General features: G+C 37.9%; 1 protein-coding gene across 22 annotated transcripts in view; it reads left to right on the forward strand.

Moving 5' to 3' along the window:
- HELQ (helicase, POLQ like) overlaps positions 1-25624 on the forward strand; it is a 40780-nt gene that overhangs the window by 920 nt on the left and 14236 nt on the right. For 3 of the 22 annotated variants that reach the window (XR_015165206.1, XR_015165208.1, XM_086404981.1), the window contains exons 2-11: positions 209-926; positions 4661-4839; positions 5686-5886; positions 6316-6388; positions 8615-8712; positions 9872-9970; positions 11541-11686; positions 17298-17537; positions 21977-22118; positions 22470-22574. Coding sequence is in view for 12 of the 22 variants with exons in the window: in XM_086404981.1 (XP_086261107.1) it covers positions 209-926; positions 4661-4839; positions 5686-5886; positions 6316-6388; positions 8615-8712; positions 9872-9970; positions 11541-11686; positions 17298-17537; positions 21977-22118; positions 22470-22574 (2001 nt within the window). In the remaining 10 variants the exon portion in view is untranslated. Of the gene's footprint in view, positions 1-208; positions 1832-4660; positions 4840-5685; positions 5887-6315; positions 6389-8614; positions 8726-9871; positions 9971-11540; positions 11687-17297; positions 17538-18198; positions 19517-21976; positions 22119-22469; positions 22575-25624 lie in introns of those variants that run through there. The other 19 variants (XR_015165216.1, XM_086404985.1, XR_015165215.1 and 16 more) reach the window with 14 other exon arrangements.

Consider the following 25624-nt stretch of genomic DNA (forward strand, 5'->3'; position numbering starts at 1 on the left):
GCAGTTGATGTCAGTCACTTAATGTCTCTGGGCCTCTGTATCTCCATCTGTAAAATGGGACAATAGTATCTATTTTATAGGATTATTTACATTTAGGTTTGTGATCCGTATGTGACCATACAATTATATACCTAAGAGAGCTTTCAGCTGAAACTTTTATTCTTAATGAAGCTGGACTCCACGATAAATCTTTTCGTTTTCTTTCCAGATTATTGACAGTGAAGAGGACATGTTTGGTGACTATGATAGTTTTGCTGAGAACTCTTTTTTAGCTCAAGTTGATGACTTGGAACAAAAGTATTTGCAACTTCCTGAACATAGGAACCATGCTACAGACCATGCCAATGAAGATCTTTGTTCAGAAAGTGATAAACATAACACGCTCAACGTTACTGTTGTAGGTGACTGTACAGAATTAAATATAGGTGACCACACAAAGAACCAGAGCAGGCATGAAGATGTCTCTATTGAACCTGAAGCTGATATTTCGTATGATGTACCTTCTTCTCAGGTTTTATTCTTTGAAAATTTGCATAACTCTTCCAGTGATTTGGGTGGTCCATCTACTGAAGAAAAAGATTGGAACTCATCCTTTCCTAAGACTGTGAATGAGGAATTGCCCGTTAATAGCAGAGAGCAGCCCCAGCAGACTGTTGAATCCTCTTCTAAAATCAGAACTAGTTCAGATGCAAATAGGAGAAAAAGTCTGAAAGATCATCTAAAAAGTACCATGACTGGAAATGCCAAAGCCCAAACACCAATATTTTCTAGGACTAAACAGCTCAAAGAGACTCTCCTATCTGAAGAAATTAATGTTGCTAAGAAAACAATTGAGTCATCATCAGATGACCTTGGTCCTTTTTATTCATTACCCAGCAAAGTGAGAGATCTTTATGTTCAGTTCAAGGGAATTGAAAAATTATATGGTAATGTTTTTTGCTAGAATTAAAAAACATTTACCCTCATTACCATAAAATATTGGTGCAAATCAGTAGAAAAAATATGCATCCATGGTCCTATTTCTCACCTTAAATCAAAAACTCAGTCCTCTCAGCTTTCCATCCATATCCTGCTGCTATTGAACTTCTTTTCTTCCCTTCGTGGCCACACTCCTCCAACCTGTTATCCTTGCTGTCTCCTTTTCCTCACCTCAGATAATTCCCAGCCCATTCTGCCTCTGGGTTCTGTGTTGTCCCTTATTATATAATGACTGGAGTGTAAACCCAGTGAGACTTTAGTTCTTCCCTGACTTCTCAGTTTCTTACCTAACATGACTGACCAGACCCTTCCTGAAACACCCATTTCTTGGCATTCCACTCCTGGCTTTTTTTTTTTTTCTAATTAGACTGGCTGCTCCTCAGTCTTCTTAGCTTCCTTGGCTGACTGTTACTTTGCTACCAAAACGTAGTTGCTGAAATTCCTTTGACTACTCATATGTCTTGAGTGAGTCAGTATTGATATCATGAATTAAAAATAAACATCTTTAAAGACAGCTTAAATTAGGGTTTAAATGCAGAGAAATAGTAGTAATAATAGCTGATTTGTAACATTTTTTCAAAAACCCTGGCTCCTTGCATATTTTCAAATATGTGTCATTTTAGACAAAGAAGGGATACTTGCTGCCATCCTGAAAGAGCATGCTATCAACAAATCGCTTCATAATTACTTCTGAAACTCCTAAGTAACATGAACCACCTGAAAACATAGGTTCTTATCTCAGGGGGAAGACATTGAGGTTGGAGAAGTAGGACTACAGGAAACAAAGTCTAATACAAGGCTTTGCAAGAGTCTAACAAACTAAATTGTGAGGTTTGCAGTTCAAGAGCTAAAGGTGTGTATTGTCCTTGAAGTAGATGTTACTTTTATGCCCTCTATTTTTTTTTCCCAGCACCTTGTTCTGTTTCATCTGCATCTCCTACCCTCAGGACAAGACTCTTACCTAACTCATCTTTTTCTTTTTTTAAGATTTTTTTAAATTTATTTATCTTTGGCTGCACTGGGTCTTCATTGCTGAGCACGGCTGTCTCTAGTTGCAGTGAGCTGGGGCTACTCCCTAGTTGCGGTGTGCAGGCTTCTCACTGCAGTGGTTTCTCTCGTTGCAGAGCACAGGCTCTAGGGCCCACGGGCTCTAGAGCACAGGCTCAGTAGTTGTGCACATGGACTTAGTTGTCGCACGACATGTGGGATCTTGGGGATTGTGCACCTGATGATGAGTTCTGGCGCTGTCACTTAACCACTGGTTTTGTACTCTGAGCCTTAGTTCCTTAAAAAGGGATGATAATTTTTTTGCCAGTTATGTTGTGTCAAAAACTTGCCAAGTTGGACTTTAGTTGTGACTGCTTTAAAGTAAGAACTTTAGTAAATAATTTTTAAAATCTCAATATTGGTAAATCTGATGACGATACGACCAATTTAAAGCATGAATATGTGTGTTACTTTTCATTGAGCTAAAACAGTGCTTCTCAAAGTGCAGTTCCTAACTGCAGCATCAGCATCACCTGGAAATCTGTTGCAATACACATTCCCAAGTCCCACCCCAGCCCTCCTGAGTCAGCACCTTGGGCTGGGATCTGGCATTCTGCTCAGATAAGCCCTCCTGATCCTGATGTGCAGAAAGTTTGAGAGCTCCTGAGCTAGAGAACATCAGCCTTAAACAGTACTGTTGTTTTTGCCTTTTAGGCATAGAATTACATTCTTAGTATTTTATAAAAATATTGGGAACTAAATTAATGTAATTTTTTTTTAGTATGTGAAGATAAATGTTATTTCTAAATATTATTTTGGTCATTTTATACTTTAAAACTCTTGAGTTGGATAAAATGTGGACGTGTAGTTTAACATAAACATCTGCAGTTTGATAACTAATGGGTGATACTAGCCTACAGTATTTTCTAATATTTAGGTATTAAATATTCAATGTATTTAAATATTTCTGAAAAATTTTTTATCAAAGCATAGTTGATTTACAGCATTATAGCAGCTTGTGGAAAAACCAAAATGAACTTTGCAGCCTCCTCAACGTATTAGTTTTCAGGTATACATCATAGTGATTCAATATTGTTATAGGTTATATACTCCACTTAAAGTTATTACAAAATAATGGCTATTATTTCCCCGTACTGTAAAATCCTGAAATACTTTTAAAGTAAAAAATACATAATCATTTGCATATATTTCAGGCTGCAAATAATTAGTTCATATGCTTGTGTAATCATTCAGTCTATACCCTGTTATTGGCTCTTTGTTACATAAACAATGCTATGGTGAACACCTTGCACACAGCCTTTACACATGTACTTGCTCTTTATTTCAGTCAGTGTAGAGTTCTGTAAGCAACACTGCCAGATCAAAGGCAGCGTGCGGTTGTATGTTTGTTGCTGATTGCTTCCCCAAAGGACTAGCGGTTTATACTTTCATCAGCCATACACAGAAGTGCCTGTTTCTTCCTGCTCTAGTCAACTCTGTTTTACATGCGGGGGGCTTTTTGTTTAGGTAGTTATTTAATGCTTTTTATTGGTTTATTTCTTTTGCCAAGCTTGATAGGTAACAGTAGAGCATCTTTCTGTGTATTCATAAACCATCTGCGTTTCTCTATACTGTGAAATGTCTTACCATATCTTTTGCCCATTTTTCTAGAGGTAAATATAATGCACATTTTGAAGACTTTTGATGGTCCACATTGTCCACTTTTCCTACAAAGTACTTATACTAGTTTTCACATTTTGTTTTGGATCTAATATAATCCTTTTCATGAATTCCACCTTGCTAACTTGTGGAAACTAGATTTTGTTGTTTAGTCACAGTCATGTCTGACTCTTGCAACTCTGTGGACTATAGCTCGCCGGGCTCCTCTGTCCATGGAATTTCCCAGGCAAGAGTACTGGAGTGAGTTGCCATTTCCTTCTCCACGGGATCTTCCCATCTCAGGGATCAAACCCATGTCTCTTTGTGTCTTCTACATTGACAGGTGGATTCTTTACCACTGAGCCACCAGGGAAACCTTAGATGTCATGGTTAATAACCCTAGTCTTTAATGGTTTAAGCAATCTCATCAATTTAAGGATTTTTTTTTTTTTTTTGGCTACACCAGATCTTATCCCCTCATCAGGGATCAAACTCAGTCCCCTTGCACTGGGAGTGTGGAATCTTAACCACTGGGCCACCAGGGAAGTCCCTCTCATCGGTTTAAAATAGTATTCAGACCATTCAAACCAGCACCCTGTGAAAGCTGGTCTAAGTTTGTGTAAATTCTTTTTTTTTTTCCCTCTTGGCTCTGTTTCTCTGTTGGGTGAATGAGGAAGGGAAGCTTACACAGTGTCCTTACTGAATATAAGAGAAAGACCTTAGAATTCACACAGATTCTTGAAATGCCCCTTAGCCCCTCTGATGTCCCAGGCAGTACCTCTTGTCCAGCAGGCCTACGTGCCTGGTGGCATCTTAGACCTCAGTCTGCAGCTGGCAATTGGGTAAACTAGTTGCCCACCCCACCAACCAGGCCTGAACGAGTATACACACCATGCATTGTAGATTTTTTATATTTATATATAGTTACATTTACTACTATAAGAAGATGCTACACAGGGTAGGATTTGACTTTTTTCTTCTTAGAAAACTTTGTAGAAGGGAAAAATAAGGCTTCTTCTTTTTTTCAATTCCACAGAATGGCAACATACTTGCTTAACATTGAAATCTGTGCAAGAAAGAAAAAATTTAATATATTCCTTGCCAACAAGTGGTGGAAAAACCCTCGTGGCTGAGATTTTAATGCTACAAGAACTACTATGCCGGCGAAGAGATGTTTTAATGATCCTACCATATGTGGCAATTGTTCAAGAAAAGGTGTGATTTTTTTTAAAGAAAATGGTATTTGTTAATGTTATTTTGATGTTCAGATATGAAAACTAGAATAAATGTAATAATTTTTTATTGACTGAGAAGAGGTAGCCTTATTGATGGAGAATTATTTTTAGGATATGCAGAAGCAGTGTGGTGTAGTTACTAAAAATCTCTTCTAATACTAATTACCTGTGTAAGAAAGAGTTTTTTTTTTCCCCTAAACTTGTGAATTAAACTCCATTTCAAATGTCCTACTGATATTTTAGCATGCTTTTTCAAGCAGAAACTAACCAAGTATTCTATCAAAATAAATGAGTTATTCTGATGTTTTTTAATATCAGAAAAGACAATTAAAATTTATTTTTTACATTTATTACATAGTTTAAAAATGGCATTTTCAAGGGTCAATACATTATGACATTTCTTAGATGTATATGTTTTAACTGTAACCTTATTCCCATTGATTTATATTAAACACTATTTTGCGGCTGCTGCTGCTGCTAAGTCGCTTCAGTCGTGTCCGACTCTGTGCGACCCCAGAAACAGCAGCCCATCAGGCTCCACCGTCCCTGGGATTCTCCAGGCAAGAACATTGGAGTGGGTTGCCATTGCCTTCTCCATTGTGTGAAAGTGAAAGTGAAGTCGCTCAGTCGTGTCCGACTCTTAGCGACCCCGTAGACTGCAGCCTACCAGGCTCCTCCATCCATGGGATTTTCTAGGCAAGAGTACTGGAGTGGCTTGCCATTGCCTTCTCTGAAACACTATTTTAGATTTTTTTAAATCCCTGTGCACATTTAATAATTAGAGTTCTTATTTATCTGACTTTTTTTGTTTATTTTAATGTTCTAGATTTCAGGTTTGTCAAGTTTTGGTATAGAACTGGGTTTCTTTGTTGAGGAATACGCTGGAAGCAAAGGAAAATTTCCTCCAATTAAAAGAAGGGAAAAGAAATCATTATATATTGCCACTATTGAAAAAGGACATAGTCTGGTGAACTCCTTGATTGAAACTGGAAGAATTAGCAGTCTGGGTCTGGTTGTTGTAGATGAGGTTGGTTACTATGTTTGTTGATTCATTAACATTTTTATTATACTAACACTTATTATGTGTATCTGTTTGATACCTTATGAGGATGAGTAATTTATTTTAGTATATAGACAGTATGTAGATGAAGGCATTTCATGCTTGGTAATCTTAAATTCAGTTTTTTGTCAGTTGTTTCTTGAAGAGTGAATATATGTCCATATGTTCAGTTTTATGGTGGTACTGATGAATTCCTGATCCCAGGACATTGTCCTAGAGATAACTTCAATAACTTAAAATATCAGTGAAATAATGTATATGTACTCTAGTTGGTACATAACTAAAATGCTTGAGTTATAAAGCATACACTGCTTCTTCATTTCATCAAATATATGCTTGTTTTATATAGGTATTATATGCAGATTTACTTTTATCCTTTTTTTTTTAATCTCGAAGTTGCACATGATTGGTGAAGGAACCCGTGGGGCTATACTGGAAATGACTCTGGCCAAAATCCTCTACACCAGCAGTAAGTTTTTTTCCAGATGTGGTCACTAGTTGATTTATAATCAAGAGACCTATGAAAGACTTAATCCTATCACTAGCTAGATTATGTAACCTAAAGTAAGATGCTTAAGCTTTCTGTCTTAGTTTTCTATTTCTAAAATAAGTTTATACATTTTTGTTGGATGCATGAGTAGAATCATGAAGATAAATGAAGTTAGCATTTGAAGATGTCCCCATCAGTATCCTCCACTTACTAGCTGTGTGTGCTTAGGCATGTGACTTAACCGCCCTTTCCTCATCTGTAAAATGCGCACAATAATGGTACCAACATGATGGAATTGTAAGAATTACATGAGGTAACACATGTGACCAACACATTCAGCCATGCTCAGACAGAGCACAGTGGAGGTTTGCTGCTGTTGCCAGCATCAGTATCATGTAGAACAATGTCTGTAAATAGTCACTTTAAGGAGCTATTTTGCAACATCAGATAGTCTCTAAATGTATATGAAATATTTATTCTAAATGTCTTCTCTATTTTTATATACTATTGCAATAGCTTATTATGTATTATAATAGTTTATAGAAAATTATTAATCATAAAGGTCAGATTTTAAGAATTATTTTTAAAATTCTGATAACAGTGGTATTTAGGCAGATTGTAGCACTTTATAATCATTGATTAAAAAATGTTTACTGAGTACCCACTGCATGTCAGGCCCTATTTTAAGTGCTAGGGATGTAGCAGTGAATAAAACAAAGTCCCTGCCTTTATCAAACCTATATTTTAATGAAAGTGAACAGATAATAAGCAGATAAACAAGAAAACAGTGTGTCAGATAGTGACAAAATATAAAGCAGAGGAAGAAAGGAGAATGATCATCTACTTGTCACATCCAGTGTACACTGATAGTTCTTGTCTTAATTTCTTTTCAATATTTGAGTATTCATCATTCTTTTTTCCTTTGGGTGCTGAAACACCATTCTCTCTTCGTTTCCCTATTGTCTTTCTGTAAGACCAATCCTGTGTTAACACTGAGAGGTAGAACAGCGTAATGGCTAAGGGCAGACTCTGCAGCTGGATTCAAATCCTAGCTCACTTTAACTTTGTATGTGACCTTGGGCAGGTACAGTATATAGTATAGTAACTGTGCCTCTTTTTCCTTGTGCATCAAAAATGGAGGATAGTAATAGAACCTTTCTCACTGACTTGCTGTGGAGACAGTGTGAGTCAGTCTTTGTAAAGCATCTCGCATAGTACCTGCACATAATGGACATGTGTTTGCTATACACTTATGTACACTGCTGCTATGTACTTATGTGTATACTTATGTACACTGCTGCTGTGTACTTATGTGTATACTATGTACACTGCTGCTGTGTACTTATGTGTATACTATGTACACTGCTGCTGGGTACTGACATGAATACTTATGTATACTGCTGCTGTGTACTTATGTACACTACTACTCTGTACTTATGTGTATACTTATGTACACTGCTGCTGTATACTTACGTACACTGATGCTGTGTACTTACATGTATACTTATGTACACTGCTGCTATATACTTATTTATGTAAGTATACTGATACATATTTATGTGTCTTTCTGTCACCAATGCCTTGCACTTAATAGATATTTGAACAAAAGGGCTCTCTTCAGTTTCTCCTTTTGTTCTCCTTTGTGACACTACTTGCTAAGTGTGTTCATTGTATACATTGGTGTTACCGTAGATTCATGCCTTGTTTCCTTCTTCATACAGTTTCTGCTAATTCTCATCCATACTCATGACTTCAAAGTCTTCCTGTGTTCTGATGGCTCCCAATTTGTGTGACCAGCTTATACCTCTCTTCTGAGTAATATCATCTGAGTAATATCATCTGCCAGATTAATCGTCTGGTTTTATAGAGTTGATTGTTGAACAACACAAGTTTGAATTGCATGGGTTCACTTGTAAGTGGGTTTTTTCAGTAATAAGTGCTGCAGTACCACAGGACCTGTGGTTGGTTGAATCCAGAAATGCAGAACTGAAGATAAGGAAGGCCGGGTACAGGTTTTACATGGATTTTCAACTGTACAGAGGGGTGGTATCCCTAACCCTCATTTAGTTCATGGTCAACTGTTTGTCTTACCTGCCCCCTCTTTCGCACATCACTCTGGAAAAATTACAAACATAAAAAGGTTGCTAAAATTACTGTTATGATATACTAAATAACACATTTTTCTCAATACTTTTTTTTTTTTAGAAACGACTCAAATTATTGGTATGAGTGCAACGTTAAACAATGTTGAAGACCTACAAAAGTTCCTGCAAGCAGAATATTACACCAGTCAGTTTAGACCCGTATGTACCTAAGGTTTGATTTGTTATCTGTCATTTTTGCTACATATCATATTTGTAGCAAACGTACTATATAAAAATTCTGAGAATGATGAAGGCGCATAATGCCACTCACTGTGTCTAAATGCTAACAAGTCTGTATGGAGGGAGCATACACTGTAGGGTCAGGGAGCTTGGCCAAGATGGGTGCCTAGCTCACGGACCTTCAGTGAATAGTTACTGAATGAAAATTTTCAGACCCATTCTGCTTTTCCACTTTATATTCTGTAAGGTAAATTTTTTCATCTGGTAAGAATTTAGTGATTCACGTTTTGAGTTATTAACACATAAAAAAGTTTATCTTAAAAATTAAAAGTTTTGATAGTTATAATGCTTTTTTAAAATAAATTAAGACCTCACATGGATATAAATTTAAATTCCCCAATAACAGTATTCCCAAAAGGCTTGAAGAAAATAAGTACATGTTACTCATAGTTATTTGAAAGAAGCTTATAATGTACATGTACTCCGTAGTCTCTGTGTCTAAATAGGTTTTCAGAAAATAATTGTTTAAAATCACAAAATTTTATCTTTAAATTTGGTGTTTTTACATTTGCACCAAATGTGAGAATTTTCACGAGATAGTTCCTGACCTTAGTTGTCAAGTTAGATGGCGTTCTGTGGGTGGCTGTGTGGTACAGTGGATAGTACACTGAGCTTCTCAATGCTATTTTTTTAAAAATTCAGTAAGCTCTATTTACAAACTTCTTTTGTCTACAGATACTTAAGTTGAAAATAATTTGGTGGTATTCACATTAAAACTGGTGACTAATAAAGTTTTAAATCTGGAGGAGTAACACAAATAACTCCTTAATAAAAGATAAGAGTGTGAATACTTGGCTCACCTTTACTTCCTCTTGTGACAAATACAAGTGTCTGATTTTCCTTTTAGATATGTGGCTATTTAATTCAAAAGTATTTCCTCAAGGATAGTAATCCCTATTTTGATTTAAAAGGAAAAAGAAACTTAAATGGGAAAGAAATAAATTTAAGTTGAAGCATTCTGCATACCTTAGGAAAGCTAAACTTTTTGTACTGTTTTATAACATATTTTACAAAATTTGAAACTCTAGAAAAAGGAATTTGTATATGATATTAATTGCAAATGTCCTTTTAATTCAAGGTTGAATTAAAAGAATATCTGAAAATAAATGACACAATATATGAAGTTGACAGCAGAGCTGAGAATGGCATGACTTTTTCACGCCTCCTTAATTACAAGGTAACCTTGATAATCCCTGATGGTGAGGTTCCTAGACTTTGTGCCCAGCTGCCCTGGCACACCACAAGGAGTCACATGGGTACCACGGGAAAGTTTAGGTATTTCAGAGAAAAAAAGCTGATGCTGGACATCTGTTGGATACCATACAAATGACTGGTTCAAGACAGTTTCCAATGTCAATATTAGATCATACTACATTCCTCCCTAGGATAGTATATCTTTGTGAAGTTGGTGACTTTTTTTTTCTTTTTTTTTTTTTTTTGCACTTACTGTAAGCAAATACCATGTGAAAATCAATATGGAACAGGAAATGAGGGTTTCATGGTTTGAAAGACTGCAGGGCCCAGGTGTGCATACTTCTCATTTAGTAGGTTATGATAGTTATTTAAGAATGAAATGAAAAATTTTTTTTCAACTGACATTTGTTGTTATTCAGATGTCTACTTATTTGTGAAGAAATGCATACTTGTTGTTTGGACCTGACTACCTAATAATCAAACTGTTAGGTACTTCTTTTGACCTTGGGGCTCCATGGACCAAGAAAGCTTGGAGACCTTTCCCATAAATGTTTATTCATTCAGCAGCAACAGTAATACAAGAAGAAATATTTGTGGGCTCTATAGCTCAGATATTGGCGTATGAAAATATGGATATCTACTGTGCTAATGTTCTGTGGTTTTCATGGAGGACATTTAAAAGGGGAGAAAGAAATTTTATATCAGTTTTATTATTCCATGAAGGTATATTGGGCTTCCCTGGTGGCTCAGTGGTAAAGAATCCACCTGCCAATGCAGGAGACAGGGGTTTGATCCCTGGGTCAGGAAGACCCCCTGGAGAAAGAAATGGCAACCCACTCCAGTATTCTTGCCTGGGAAATCCCATGGACACAGGACCCTGGCGGGCTACAGCCCATGGGGTTGCAAAAGAGTCAGACACGACTGAGCAACTAAACAATAACATAAAGGAATATTATAATTATAATAATTAGGTATATTAGGTATAAAGGTATAATTATAATAATATATATTATTCTAAATCTGTATCTTAATTAGTTTTCAGTAAAGTAAAGTTAAATAAAGTGAGGAGATTTTAAATAACTTTATATTTTTATTTGTTCTTTGAGTTATTTATGTCTGTTTGATAAATATATTTTGTATTTCTGAAAACATATCCTATGGTATGATTGAATATGTTTTTGAAAACCGTTAGCAATAGCAAGAGGTTTAACTTATTTATGCAGTTCTTTGACTATTATTAGGATCACTTTGTGTTTCTCTCTGTGGACTTTTTCTGCTTTGGTGAAGATGGGCGGGCCATAGAGTTATTAATACAATTTATTATTTTCACTTCCTTTATTTAAAATTAAATGCACCTAACAAAACCCTAATAACAAAAGTGGGACTTAACATTTTGCTCTGTAATATAAGTTGCATCTTTTTTTAAAAATGGTCATATTTATTAAATGAGAAGTTCAAAGTTATGGTTGATTTACTTACCTTTCAGAGCACACTGGTAAAGTGAAAGGCTTTCATGGTTGCTAACTACCTTGTTCCTAAATCTTGTTGTGCAGTATTCCGATACTCTGAAAAAGATGGATCCTGATCACTTGGTAGCACTGGTGACAGAAGTTATTCCCAGTTATTCCTGCTTAGTTTTTTGTCCCACTAAGAAGAACTGTGAAAATGTAGCAGAAATGATATGCAAAAGTTTAAGCAAGTATGTTAATCTTTTAAAAATATTCTGTTTCATTTTTATCATGATCTACATGCCTGTATTCTGTTTGTTTAACAAGCACTGATTACTTTTTGCAGACATTATGCTAAGTTATTATACTAGATTCTAAAGGTCCTGGCCTTGAGGGAAAAGAGCTGAACTGTGAAATTCACAGATGTGAAATGGCCAGAGAAAAAGTCTAAGGCTACATGTAGAGAATGCTGACTAATACAGCAGCTTGGCTCCACAGTGAGTCACCTTGAGGCCTTTTTAAAATCTCAGCGCCCAAGCTACCTCCAAGACAAATCAGAATATTTGGGAGTGGGACCTAGGTACTACTCTTCTGTAAAGCTTCTAAGCAAGTGCAACATACAGCTGAGGTCAACCCCTGCTTGGCCTATGTCATCAGAGGACTAATCAATAATCACTGTAGGGACGAAGGCCTGTGTGATCAGTGTTACAGTCACTCAGTCGTGTCTGACTCTTTGCGACCCCATGGTCTGTCCATGGAATTCAAGCCAGAATACTGGAGTGGGTTGCCATTCCCTTCTCCAGGGGATCTTCCCAACCCAGGGATCAAACCCAGGTCTCCTGCATTGCAGGCAGATTCTTTACCATCTGAGCTACCAGGAAAGCCCCATGTGATCAGAGGACTAATCAATAATCACTGTAGGGATGAAGGGCTGTGTGATCAGAGGACTTACCAGTGTAGGGATTAATCGTATCTTTAGCTTAACTTTCTCTGTAATTAAATACTGTAGCCTTTGTTTTCTTAGTAAGCTTCACACTTGGATTATGTGGACATTGGAATTGAATTTGCTAAATAATAAAGAAATGTACTGCTTTGTAATTGTATAATATCTTAGCATTGACTCTGTTATAGAGGTAAGTATAAAATGACCTTAAGTATGAGCAGTTTTAGTTTTTTCTGTACCTTTTTGTCCCACGTGTTGTTTTAGCATATTTTTCAGATTTCTTATGGGCCCCTGAGCTGGTGCTATGTGACTACACACAGATCAGTACCCTGGATTCTCACCCAGCCCTCCTCCACTTGCCCCCACAATCCCAATGTCGTGGATTGGCCTAATACAGAGTTAAACTCATTGGCTAGCACAAAGATGCCGATGTTTGGGATAAAGTCAAGGAGTGTTTCCCATTTCAGTAACAGAGTCTGACTTTAAAATGATGATGTAGAGTATAAAAACCTAGGGAAATTAAATTATCATTGAAGGATGCTCAGTGAGTCATTTGTTTTCTTAGAATAAGGTAATATAGTCCTGACTAAGTGATGGAGAAATTTAAAGACAGACTTTTGACTGTGTGAAATGAGATTAATTGTTGGTCAAATCATACCCTTGACTTATTTTGCTTTTCGGGGATAATAGTTTATTTGGGTCGTAAATGTTGATGTTTAATATTGACATACTGATTTGGTTCCCCGAAACCTTTAGTTAGTGAATTGTGATGGACCCTTGATACTTTTGTAAAGAGATAGGACTTAACTCTTTCTGAAGGAAAATTTCCTCTAAAATACATTTTCCATATTACTTGCTGCTTTCTTAAGGTAAATGTCCTGAGTATACTCAGCAGAGGCCACAGGACTGGAAAAGGCCAGTTTTCATTCTAGTCCCAAAAAAGGGCACTGCCAAAGAATGCTCAAACTACTGCACATAGCACTCATTTCACATGCTAGCAAAATAATGCTCAAAATCCTTAGAAAATTCCAGAAAAATACCTACTTCTGCTTCATTGACTACACTAAAGCCTTTAACTGTATAGATCACAACAAACTGTGGGAAATTCTTAAGGAGATGGGAATACCACCTTACCTGCTTCCTGAGAAATCTGTATGCACATCAAGAAGCAACAGTTAGAACTGGACATGGAACAACGGCCTGGTTCAAAATTGGGAAAGAAGTACATTAAGGCTGTATATTATCACCCTGCTTATTTAACATCTATGCAGAGTACATCATGAGAAACGCTGGGCTAGATGAAGCACAAGCTGGAATCAAGATTGCCGGGAGAAATATCAATAACCTCAGATATGCAGATGACACCACCCTTATGGCAGAAAGTGAAGAGGAATTAAAGAGCCTCTTGATGAAGGTGAAAGAGGAGAGTGAAAAAGCTGGCTTAAAACTCAACATTTTAAAAATGAAGATCATGCCATCTAGTCTCATCACTTCATGGAAAATAAATGGGGAAAGAATGGAAACAGTGACAGACTTTATTTTCTTGGGCTGCAGAATCACTGTGGATGGTGACTGCAGCCTTGAAATGAAAAGATACTCCTTGGAAGAAAAGCAATGATAAATCTAGACAGCATATTAAAAAGCAGAGAAATTGCTTTGCCTACAAAGGTCCATATAGTGCTGTGGTTTTTCCATTAGTCATGTATGGATGTGAGCTGGACCATTAAGAAGGCTAAGCGCCGAAGAATTGATGCCTTTGAACTGTGGTGCTGGAGAAGACTCTTGAGATTCTCTTGGACTGCAAGGAGATCAAACCAGTCAATCCTAAAGAAAATCAAATCAACTCAGAATGTTCATTGGAAGGACTGATGCTGAAGCTGAAGCTCCGGTACTTTGGCCACCTGATCCGAAAAGCCAACCCATTGGAAAAGACCCTGATGCTGGGAAAGATTGAAGACAAGAGGAGAAGGGGACAACAGAGGACAAGATGATTGGATGGCATCATTGACTCAATGGATGTGAGTTTGAACAAGCTGTTGGAGTTGGTGAAGAACAGGGAAGCCTGGCGTTCTGCAGTCCATGGGTCACAAAGTCAGACACGACTGCGCAACTGAACAACAAACAATAACATAGTTTAGCTCCCATCTTGGTGGCTGTTAACTAAAATGTTGTCATATTTAGAGCATACTTTTTTCTGTTTTTCTGTAATTTATACATAGATGAATATAATCTAGGGCTAAATGGTTTCTGATCTCAGTAGTATCTTCGAAAGATAATTTCTTGAAAGTCATGGAGTATCAGCCCTTAATTATTTGCCTCCTAATCATAACTTTCACAGGACGCAGGTACAGTGCAATCTCCTAGAATATGCTTATTATGTGTGTTTAAGTGCAAAGACTAAAGCAGAGTTTTTCCCAAGTGATTGTGTCAACCTCAAGGAAAATTATATTTTTTATGGCTGTTAGTGCTTTGGACTTCTAAGTCAAGAATGTCTTTTAAACACTATTTCCTGACAATGGCCAAAGCTCTGATTGTATTACTTTCCCTAAAAGTCTCCCTAATAGTGATACCACAGTGCTTCTTAGCCTAGATTCATGCTAAAATCGGACCCAATTTAGTTTTTCACCTTTATTTCTTCTACTCTTTATCCACCCTGCACATCATCCAGTTGAACTTCTTGTCTTCTTTTATTCATTTATTTCTGGTTGTGCTAGGCCTTTGTTGCAGGCTTTCTCTGGTTGCAGCGAGCAGGAGCTACTCTTGGTTGTGGTGCTCAGGCTTCTCATTTCAGTGGTTTCTCTTGCTGCAGATCATGGGCTCTAAAGCTCAGTAGTTGTGGCGTACAGGCGTAGTTGCTCCACAGCGTATGGAATCTTCCCTAGCCAGGGATTGAACCCATGTCCCCTGCATTGGCAGGCAGATTCTTAACCACAGAACCACCAGGGACGTCCCTACTTGTCTTCTTTGTTTATGTTTTGAACCACTCATTTCCATGCCTGCGATCATGCTTTACCTTCTGCCAATAATGTACTTCCCCACCCCCTCACTGTGAAAGAGTTAACTTAGGCAGGTTGATAAGGAGTCCAAGCCGAAGGCCCCTTTAAGGAGGAGGTCAGCATTCTTTCTTTTTCGCATTCTTTTGACGTAGACAAATAGTCCTTGTAGGCATCAGAATCTCTTGTTCAAGGACATGCCTTTTTTTGAGCTTTGGATGTATGCTGTGGGAGAAGGTCTGGGTAAAAACTTCCACAGCCTTGAGCTCTGGGTTAACCTGTTCCTTCTGGCTAATCTCGTGTTGATGTCATCCCAGGGTGTATGTTATGGGAAAGGGTCTGGGCAAAATTCTCACAGCCTTGAAGTATTTTTTATCTATTTTCAGAAGCTAGGTGAGCAGTGTATAAGGCCCCACTTAAATTAGTGAGGCAGGTACTCTCCTGCCGTCTTCTGATGTCTTTGTCAGAAGCTTTTTCTGTCACTTTCACTTTAAATAAAATCTGCACAAAGCTGCGAGTGACTGAGACTGTCTTTGGTCCCGGAGTTAAATCTTCCTCTTCGGAGATGATGAATCTGGCGGTACTGTTTACTTCTTGCTTAGCTATCAACTGCCACCTCTAACCTGTTCTTCAGCACCCAGCTCACTTCTCAACTACCCCCCACAAAACCCTTCTCCATAGATCCATGTCTTATCTGGTCATTTACAAATAATGTCTCCCTTCTCTTAAAGTATAGGGTAATTATCCTTAAGACTTAATTCCTTGAGAAGAATTTGTCCCTTTCAGGACCTCAAACTCTTGACTGGAAAATAGTAATATAAAGTCAATAGCTCCCTACCCAGCTGTCACTTGGTTCTTACACTGTTGACTCTCAACCACTTTCTGCCCCATTCTTCATTGTCTCCTTGCCACCCATTTCTCAGCTTCTTATGAAATTACTGAACTTGTGCATTTAGCACCAGCCAGAGCTGTCTGTGCTTTCCATGAAGCTTGCTGCAACAAGGGCTGCGTGTATTATATTTATATCTTAGACACTATTTTTTGGGTTTCCCAGGTGGCTCTAGTGGTAAAGAACACAGCTGCCAAAGCAGGAGACGTAAAAGAACACGGGTTCGATCCCTGGGTAGGGAAGATCCCCTGGAGGAGGGCATGACAACACACCCAAGTATTCTTGCCCAGAGAATCCCATGGACAGAGGAGACTGGCGGGCTACGGTCCATAGGGTCGCAGAGAGCTGGACATGACTGACTCGACTTAGCACGCACACAGGCTGTGTTTGTTTGTGACTGGTGTTCAGAAGTTGTTGCTTTACAGTCAATTAGGAGTTAGTTGTACTTAGTCTTTCCTTTTTTTCTTTTCTAGAAAGGAATTGAGAAAAATAGGTGCTTCTAGGTAAGGAGACATTGTAGGATATTACTGAGGCTTCTGAAGTGCTAATATTTAGACAGTGTTTTACATATAATTCATATGCTTTAATAGTACATATAATTTTTATCTTCAGAGAAGAAAATGTATGACAAAGCAGTTCATCTTCGCTGAAGATGCATTTTCTTGTGAAAAAAAAATTGTAACTTCTAGAGCAGGTGTTTGAACCCAGCATTCATGAATTCATAGGAAGTACAGGATTGAACCTCAGGAAGTACAGAAACCCTCTGAAATTATATGCAAAGTGTTGTATTAATGTGAATATCTGTTTTTTCCCTTAGCTTTAAGCAGATTTTCATAGGACTTTGTGATCCCCAAATAGGCTGAGAGAAACTGCCTGTTAACGAAATCGGAATTACAATTCTAAGAACATTTTATGTACTTAGGTCAATAAAAGTAACACGATTTTAAAAGGAGAATGTTTGCATGTAGCTACTAAAGTTAAAATGGTAGGTGCTCCTTCCCTATAAGATCAAGGGTTCCAACAGATCTTTTCCCTAGGGAATATCTGAAGCACAAAGAGAAAGAAAAACAGGAGGTGATTCAGAACTTGAAGAATGTCAGCGGTGGCAACCTGTGTCGCGTGTTAAGGCACACCATCCCGTTTGGAGTTGCTTATCACCACAGTGGCTTAACCAGCGATGAAAGGAAGCTCTTGGAGGAGGCCTACTCCACAGGGGTCCTCTGCCTGTTCACCTGCACATCCACCCTCGCAGCAGGTGTTAACCTACCAGCGAGAAGGTAAGATACAAGTCATTGTCGCTCAGGCTCCAAACTTTTCAGTTCCAGCTTGCCAACAGGTTTGTTTTTTTTTAATTGTTTTATTCTTTCTCAGTAATGAATGTAGATTTATCAAATGTTTTTTTCAGTGTTTGCTGAGTTGATTGTTTGGTTTATTTCCTTTAATATCTTAGTGAAAAAATGGCATTAGTAGATCTCTCTCTTTTCAAATTTATATTTGTATATAATATAAAATTAAATTTATATTTATATATCTGGTTTTAGTTGCCCCTCATGGCCTATTTGTTGCAGCACGTGGGCTTCTCTCTAGTTGTGAGCAGGTTTAGTTGCCGCACGGCAGGTGGGATCTTAGTTCTCCAGCCAGGGATCAAACCTGTGTCCCCTGCATTGGAAGACAGATTCTTAACCACTGGACCACCAGGGAATTCCCTTAGTAGATCTCTTGCTAGTATTATTGCTTCTTTCTTTAGTCCTCTCCTTATCTGGTTTTGATATTAGGGTTTATTATTCTAGTTATGTAGAAACAGTTGGCAAGCTTTTGACCATTTTCTTTTTTAATCTGAAAGAGTTTATTTAATATAGAGATTTCCTTGACACCTTAGAGAACTCATCTATGAAGACTTTTGAGTCTATTAATAGTATCTTTTTTTTTTTTTTTCAGAGTAGATCCTTGGAGAAGGCAATGGCAACCCACTCCAGTACTCTTGCCTGGAAAATCCCATGGGCCGAGGAGCCTAGTAGGCTGCAGTCCATGGGGTAGCTAAGAGCCGGACTCGACTAAACAACTTCACTTTCATGTATTGGAGAAGGAAATGGCAACCCACTCCAGTGTTCTTGCCTGGAGAATCCCAGGGACGGGGGAGTCTGGTGGGTTGCTGTCTATGGGGTCGCACAGAGTCGGACACGACTGAAGCGACTTAGCAACAGCAGCAGCAGCAGATCCTTGTTTACCTTCTTAGTTATTACCAAAGCTGTAGCCCTGTGGAGCTGATTTCCACTCTTAGTTAATGATGATGCTAAAATTTGTAACTTTTTTTTTTTTCCAAATAAATGGTCAATTTTTATGAATCATCCAAGAGCTTTAAACTATATATTTTATGTTGGGTGTGCACTTTTATGTATCTCAATGAGATCCCAGTTATTATTCATGTTATCAGCTCCTCTGTTTTCTCTGTGATTCTTTGATCTATCAGTTCCAGAGACATATGTTAGTTTTCTACTGTAATTATGGAGTTATCAACTTCTCCTCTTTACATTTTTACAATTTTTTTGCTTTGTATTTTACAACTATTTAGGTATATAAAAGTTTACTCCAAATATCCTATGGCTGAATTACACCTTTTATCAGTAGAATAAGTTCTTGTTTTCCTCAGAATGACTTTATTTTGAACACTAGAACTATATTTTTTTTGCCAACTATATCTTTTTCTATTCTTTTGTTTTCAAACTCTGTCACCTAGGAAGTATTCCATTTTTTCAAACAATTGTTGAAATAAAAAAAGGAAGTTACATATTTTATTTCTCTTGTTAGCAATGGTTACTCTTAAAAATTTAACAGTGATAATCAAATGTGTTTTCTATGATTTTAGAATTGATAACTGTATCCTCTGCTCAACATTACAAGAGTCTTAGCATTTGTATATTTTTTCTACTCTGTCTTGTGTATTGTTGCGGTTACCTAAAATGTTAGGTCTGTATTTTTAATTTTCTCTCATTTAAAAAAAAATTTATTTATCTTTAATTGACGGACAATTGCGTTACAGTGTTGTGTTGATTTCTACCAAACAACTTCCCTCATCTTATAATCAATAATTATTTAAACTTACCAATAAATCATACTTGTGTGGGTTTTTTGTTTTGTTTTGCCTACCACTGCCCCTTGTATCCAACATCTTCCTTCTGTGATCCATTTTTTATTTTGCCATCCTTGGGTAATTCTTTTTAGATGATGCATTGAAAATAAAAATTTATGAACCTTTGCATAGTTGAAGCTGTCTTTAGTTTAGCCTCACACTTGAACACCTCGCAGCGAACAGAATTCTAGGTTCAGTGTTTTCCCTTAGGAGCCTTTGTAGTATTCTTCTATGTCTTGAAGGAACTAGTGGTGGACATTTTCGTTTTTACGTAGGCTGGCAGCTTTCCCTCTCCAGAAGCTTGTAGGCTTTTCTCTTTAACCTCAGTTCAGTTCAGTTCCTCAGTCGTGTCCATGAACCACAACATACCAGGCCTCCTTGTCCATCACCAACTCCTGGAATCCACCCAAACCCATGTCCACTGAGTCAGTGATGCCATCCAACCATCTCATCCTCTGTCGTCCCCCTTTCCTCCTGCCCTTAATCTTTCCCAGCATCAGGGTCTTTCCAAATGAGTCAGCTCTTCGCATCAGGGTGGCCAAAGTATTGGAGTTTCAGCTTCAACATCAGTCCTTCCAATGAACACCCAGGACTGATCTCCTTTAGGATGGGCTGGTTGGATCTCCTTGCAGTCCAAGGGACTCTCAAGAGTCTTCTCCAACACCACAGTTCAAAAGCATCAATTCTTCGGTTCTCAGCTTCATTTATAGTCCAACTCTCACATCCATACATGACCACTGGAAAAATCTTGACTAGATGGACCTTTGCTGGCAAAGTAATGTCTCTGCTTTTTAACATGCTGTCTAGGTTGGTCATAACTTTCCTTCCAAGGAATAAGCGTCTTTTAATTTCATGGCTGCAATCACCATCTGCACTGATTTTGGAGCCCAAAAAAATAAAGTCAACCACTGTTTCCACTGTTTCCCTATCTATTTGCCATGAAGTGATGGGACTGGATGCCATGATCTTAGTTTTCTGAATGTTGGGCTTTAAGCCAACTTTTTCACTCTCTTCTTTCACTTTCATCAAGAGGCTCTTTAGTTCTTCTTCACTTTCTGCCATAAGGGTGGTGTCATCTGCATACCTGAGGTTATTGATATTTCTCCCGGCAGTCTTGATTCCAGCTTGTGCTTCTTCCAGCCCAGCGTTTCTCATGATGTACTCTGCATAGAAGTTAAATAAGCAGGGTGACAATATGCAGCCTTGACGAACTCCTTTACCTCAACATTTTGTAATGTGTGTGCTCAGTTGCATCCGATTCTTCACAACCACGTGGACTGTAGCCTACCAGACTCCTCTATCCTTGGGATTTCCCAGGCAAGGATACCAGAGTGGGTTGTCATTTCCTATTCCAGGGGATCTTCCTGACTCAGGGATCAACCCACATCTCTTGTGTCTCCTGCCTTGGCAGGCAGATTCTTTACCACTGGATCACCAAAGAAGTCCCTAGCTACTTCTGATTTCATAGGGCTTAGCCATTGGGTACATGTTCAGTCTAAAGTTTTATGCCTTTCTTCATCTTAGAGTAATTATTTTCAGTTATTTCTTATATCATTTCTTTCCTTCCATTTTCTCTGTTTCTCTGCTTTTATAACTTCAGTTAGACAATTAAATTGGTCATTCATTTCTCATAACTTTTCTTACATGTTTTTCAGTCTATATGAGTTATGTAACTCCTTTACTTTCTATATTACAAAATCAGTTTTTAATTATATCCCACTAACTATATTCATTCATTATTCAGTTCTTCAGTTGAATTGTTTAAATGAATTAATTTTTTATTTCTAAGAACTCTCTTCTTTTATTGTTCTTTCTTTATAGTACTCTGTTCTTCTATAAATACAGTACCCTCCAGAATTTTCTGTGCATACTAATTCAATTTTTTAAAGTTCTTTTCTGTTCCCTGTATTATCTGTCTCTGTCAGATGTATATTCTATATGTTCTCATTGTTTTTCTTCTGTGTCATTTGTTTTCTTCATGTATTCGATAATCTTGTCTGTCCATTGAGATTTATAAATAAAGGAATTGGTTGAATAGGTAAATAGCACAGGTTTTCTCTTACCTTTGAACAGGAAAGCTGGCTATAGACGTCTGTATACATAAATCTGCAATTTTATGTAGTTGACAATACAAATTCATAAATAAATATGCATATGTTAGTGGCCCGTGGTCAGATTTTTCATTTATGGAGTATCAAATCAAAAACCTTTTGAGATTATTGCTATAGTGGATTGATCGTAAGCTTTGCAGGTAAGCAGACTTAAGCTCAAATTATGGTTCTGTTAATTACTAATCTTGTTGGTTTTTATAAGCTATTTATCTGTGCTTCAGTCAACCATTTTGTAAAGGAAAATTAAAGTACATAAGAATATCACCACATGTTTTGTAAGATAACAGATAATGTACATAAAGAACCTAGAACATCATAACATATAGACTACTGGTAAATGGTAGTTACGTACTATTTTGAGTTAATATGTCACTAAATTGAATATCATATAAAAATAATGAAATGAAGAGTTTAAAAATAGATGCTAATGGTATAGATCTAATACCACTTTTAATTAATTTTATCAATTCCATAGAGTTATATTAAGAGCACCCTATGTTGCTAAGGAATTTTTAAAGAGGAATCAGTATAAACAGATGATTGGCAGAGCTGGCCGTGCTGGAATAGATTCTGTTGGGGAGAGTATCCTTATATTGCAAGAAAAAGACAAGCAACAGGTAATAATCTGGTTGTTAGTTGGTTGTTTTGTTGTGTTTTCTCAGTCTTTAATTTCGCCCTTTGATATCATCTTTTAAAAATTAATTAATAATATTCCTTTGAATAATGTTTCCTTCTTCTCTGCGATTAAGCATTAGAAAGAGTAGCTTGAATACTTCTGTATTTCAATGAAAAGTATTTTCCCTATCTTCTTCCATTTTCATGTGGATACCTGCTAAATTCTTATTTTTTTGTTTCTGTTTTTTCTTTCTCCCAACCTCCACAAGATGTATGCAATTATAAAATTTTATATGGAACACAATTTATTTTTTATAATAATGTGAAACATAGTATTGCTTTAACTCTTGTAGGTATTGCAGTTAATAAGCAAACCATTGGAAAACTGCTATAGCCATCTTGTTCAGGAATTCACCAAGGGAATCCAGACTTTGTTTCTTTCTTTGATTGGTTTGAAGGTATTTTTTTTTTAATATTTTTATATCTTACTGCTATTATTTGAGACAGTGGCAGTTGAAAAGTTTTGAAAACTGTAAAGACAGTTGAAAAAAATGTTCACTTCTATATAATGTGAGAAAGAGCAGTCTATGACATGATAAATCTAAAACTGGATTTATTTGTGGATTTTTAATCCTTTGAATTGTATGGAACGAATAATAACTGGGCATCCATTACAAGTAAGAGACTTTGGCGGATACTGTGGGGGATAAAGGAGCCTTAGAAGCATGGGTCCTAATGACAGATAATCCAGCATCTCTGCCTTAGTAAGAAAAGATCCCCTGTAAGTCCTCTGACTATATATATATATATATATATAAAATAAACATTTGTGAAGTCAGTATAGCCTTTATCAGGCAGAAAATTAAAAAAAAAAAAAGTTGGGTGGGGCACAATGGGAAAACACTCTTTTCCCTAAGATTAGAAATTGACTCTCTTTCTTCAGGTTATTCTTGAGTAAAACCTCTTTTTTAGGCTTATTCTCTTGTGCCCAAGGTCTCTCAGTCCCAAACTGGTAAAGCCAGGGTTTGAATTCAGCTTTATCTAACTAAAAACCAGGACTCTTAATCTATCATATAGCCTACCTTTATTATCCCAAATTGGTGTAAGTGAAAGTTCCAAAGGTAATTGATAAGTAAAAGATATCATGAGACCATTTTGGTCGCCTTACAGATGAATGGTGTAATATTTTATCCCCTGGCATTTTATAAGAGCCAAAGGCTACAGAAAAGGAAAGGAATTAGTCCTGAGTATTGAAGGTGATAGAGGTTTTAGATGAACAGAGGGAAGGAATAAGCCATTCCAGGTACTTAAATTGAAAGATGAGAAACCTTAAGATGATGTGGAATAACAGTCAATAGACTGGATATTGTAGCTATAGAGAAAGGCTGAAGATAACCTAAGAGTAGAAAGTTGGGCGGAAAAAGTTGGGCCAGACTGCGTGCCATTGTTGGGGAGGATGGGAGAGAGTGCTTAAATACTAGACTGAAGACTTGTAGCACAGTCACGTGTCAGTGGAGACATCGTCAAAGTGCTTTGTGGTGATTTAGAGCAAGGGCTCTCATGTCACACATACCTGTGTCCCGGTCACAGCTCTGTCTCTTGTTACCCTGTGTAAATTACTCTCACTTAAAACTCACCAAAAACTATAAAACACTGCTGAGAGAAATTAAACAAGACCTAAAGAAACGGAGAGAGATACCATCTTCATGAATTGGAGTACTCACTTTTGTTCAGATGTTACTTCTTCCGACATTGGTCTATAAATTCTGTGCAGTCCCAATCAAAATCTCAACAGGTTTTGTTCTTTTTTTTTTTTTTAAAGAAATTACAGATCAATACTGAAATCTATTTGGAAATGCCTTAGGGTAGGGAAAGATTTCTTATAAGGAAAACAAAAAACATAAATCATGAAAGAAAAAAATAAATAGACCTCATATTTTTACAATTCTCTTCAAAAGATACTACTTAAGCAGTGAAAAGGCAGGAAGAAAATATACATCTGACAAATACGTGTATGTCATGAGTTAGGACTCCATGCAAGGCAATGGAATTGAGGCTTCACTTGAGTGCACTCAGGTACAGGAATCCTGGGGGAACCGACTTGGCCACAAGGGTTGGTTTTATGGGCCTGCGATGCCAGATCCATAGGGCTCAACAGTTTCAGTTAAATTCTGTGTTAACAATTGAAGTACAGCAGCAAGAAGACCAGGCAGAGTCAGCTCAGGAGATTAGCCGGTAGGCAACTGTTGTTCCAAACCTGCCCTTACGAGGCTCCTGGGCCCTGTGCTGAGAAGAACAGGCCATCGGGGTTCTTCCTTTACGTTGAGGTAGGGCTTCACCACAGGGCCCTAGTTCTGGAAGGAGGCTGGAATTACAGACAGGGTGGAGAGGCAGAAAAATCTTTGGGGTTAGAACTGAAGAAGTCAAGTCCTCCAGACAGAAACAACCAGTGGGATAGGGTGAGAGGCGACAAGGGCAGGGTGAGGTCAAGAGGCAGGAGGGTGGAGGTGGGCATCCTTGGGGACACTAGGTTTTGGTGGGAGAGATGGAAACTGCAGGAATTCGACACAACACTTGTCGCGCCGTGGGATGCAGGGAGCCTCCAGTGATCATTTCTCACGACTATGTTTCAGACACCCTGCTAGACACTTGATATGTTTTTATCTCTAATGTTTTTATACCTTTGAATGAAATAGTATAGTTCTGCTTTCACACAAAAAAGAATCCGAGGCAAAAAGAGGTCACATAGGCTGCTTGCACACTCTTTTCCAGGTGCTGAGGTCCTGCCTAGATCCTTGTGATGCTCGCCCAGCTGGTCTGGCATCAGCTGTGCCCTCCCTTCCCACACCCTCTCCATATTATTCTTCAATAGATCGATCTCCAAATATAAATCCCTTTCTGCCTAAAGTTTGTTAGTGGTTGTTTCCCACTGCTGTTAGGATTGAGTCCAGATCCCTTATCACGGTCTTGTTTAGTCGCTGAGTCATGTCCGACTTGTTTGCAACCGCATGTACTGTAGCCCACCAGGCTCCTCTATCCATGGAATTCTCCAGGCAAGAATACTGGAGTGGGTTACCATTTCCTTTTCCAGGGGATCTTCCCGACGCAGGAATCGGATCCTCATCTCCTGCATTGGCAGGTAGATTCTTTACTGCTGAGCCACCTGGGAAGCCCTTATCACGAAGCCTGGCATGCTGCAGTCCATGGGGTCGCAAAGAGTCAGACATGACTGAGCAACTGAACAACAGCAGCAGCACTGTGTGGATTTGGCCTCTCCTCTCTCTGCATCCTTATCATCTCTCAACACGCTCTTATACTCTGCACTCCACACACACTGTCCTTCTGTGTGCATTTCACGTTCTGTGCCCTTTCTACCGTGGTGGTCTGCAAGCCTGGGGCTCATTCATCTCAGCTCTCCGTCTCGTTTCACCCTCACCCACTCCTACTCCACCGTCAGACTTGCGCTTCACCACCTCTTCCTTGGGGAAGCCTTCCTTTACCGCCTGGT

The sequence above is a fragment of the Bos grunniens genome, chromosome 6 (genome assembly GCF_055505025.1).
Source record: "Bos grunniens cultivar Pamir isolate PY7600 chromosome 6, Bosgru_T2T1.0, whole genome shotgun sequence".
NCBI classification, from domain to species: domain Eukaryota; kingdom Metazoa; phylum Chordata; class Mammalia; order Artiodactyla; family Bovidae; genus Bos; species Bos grunniens.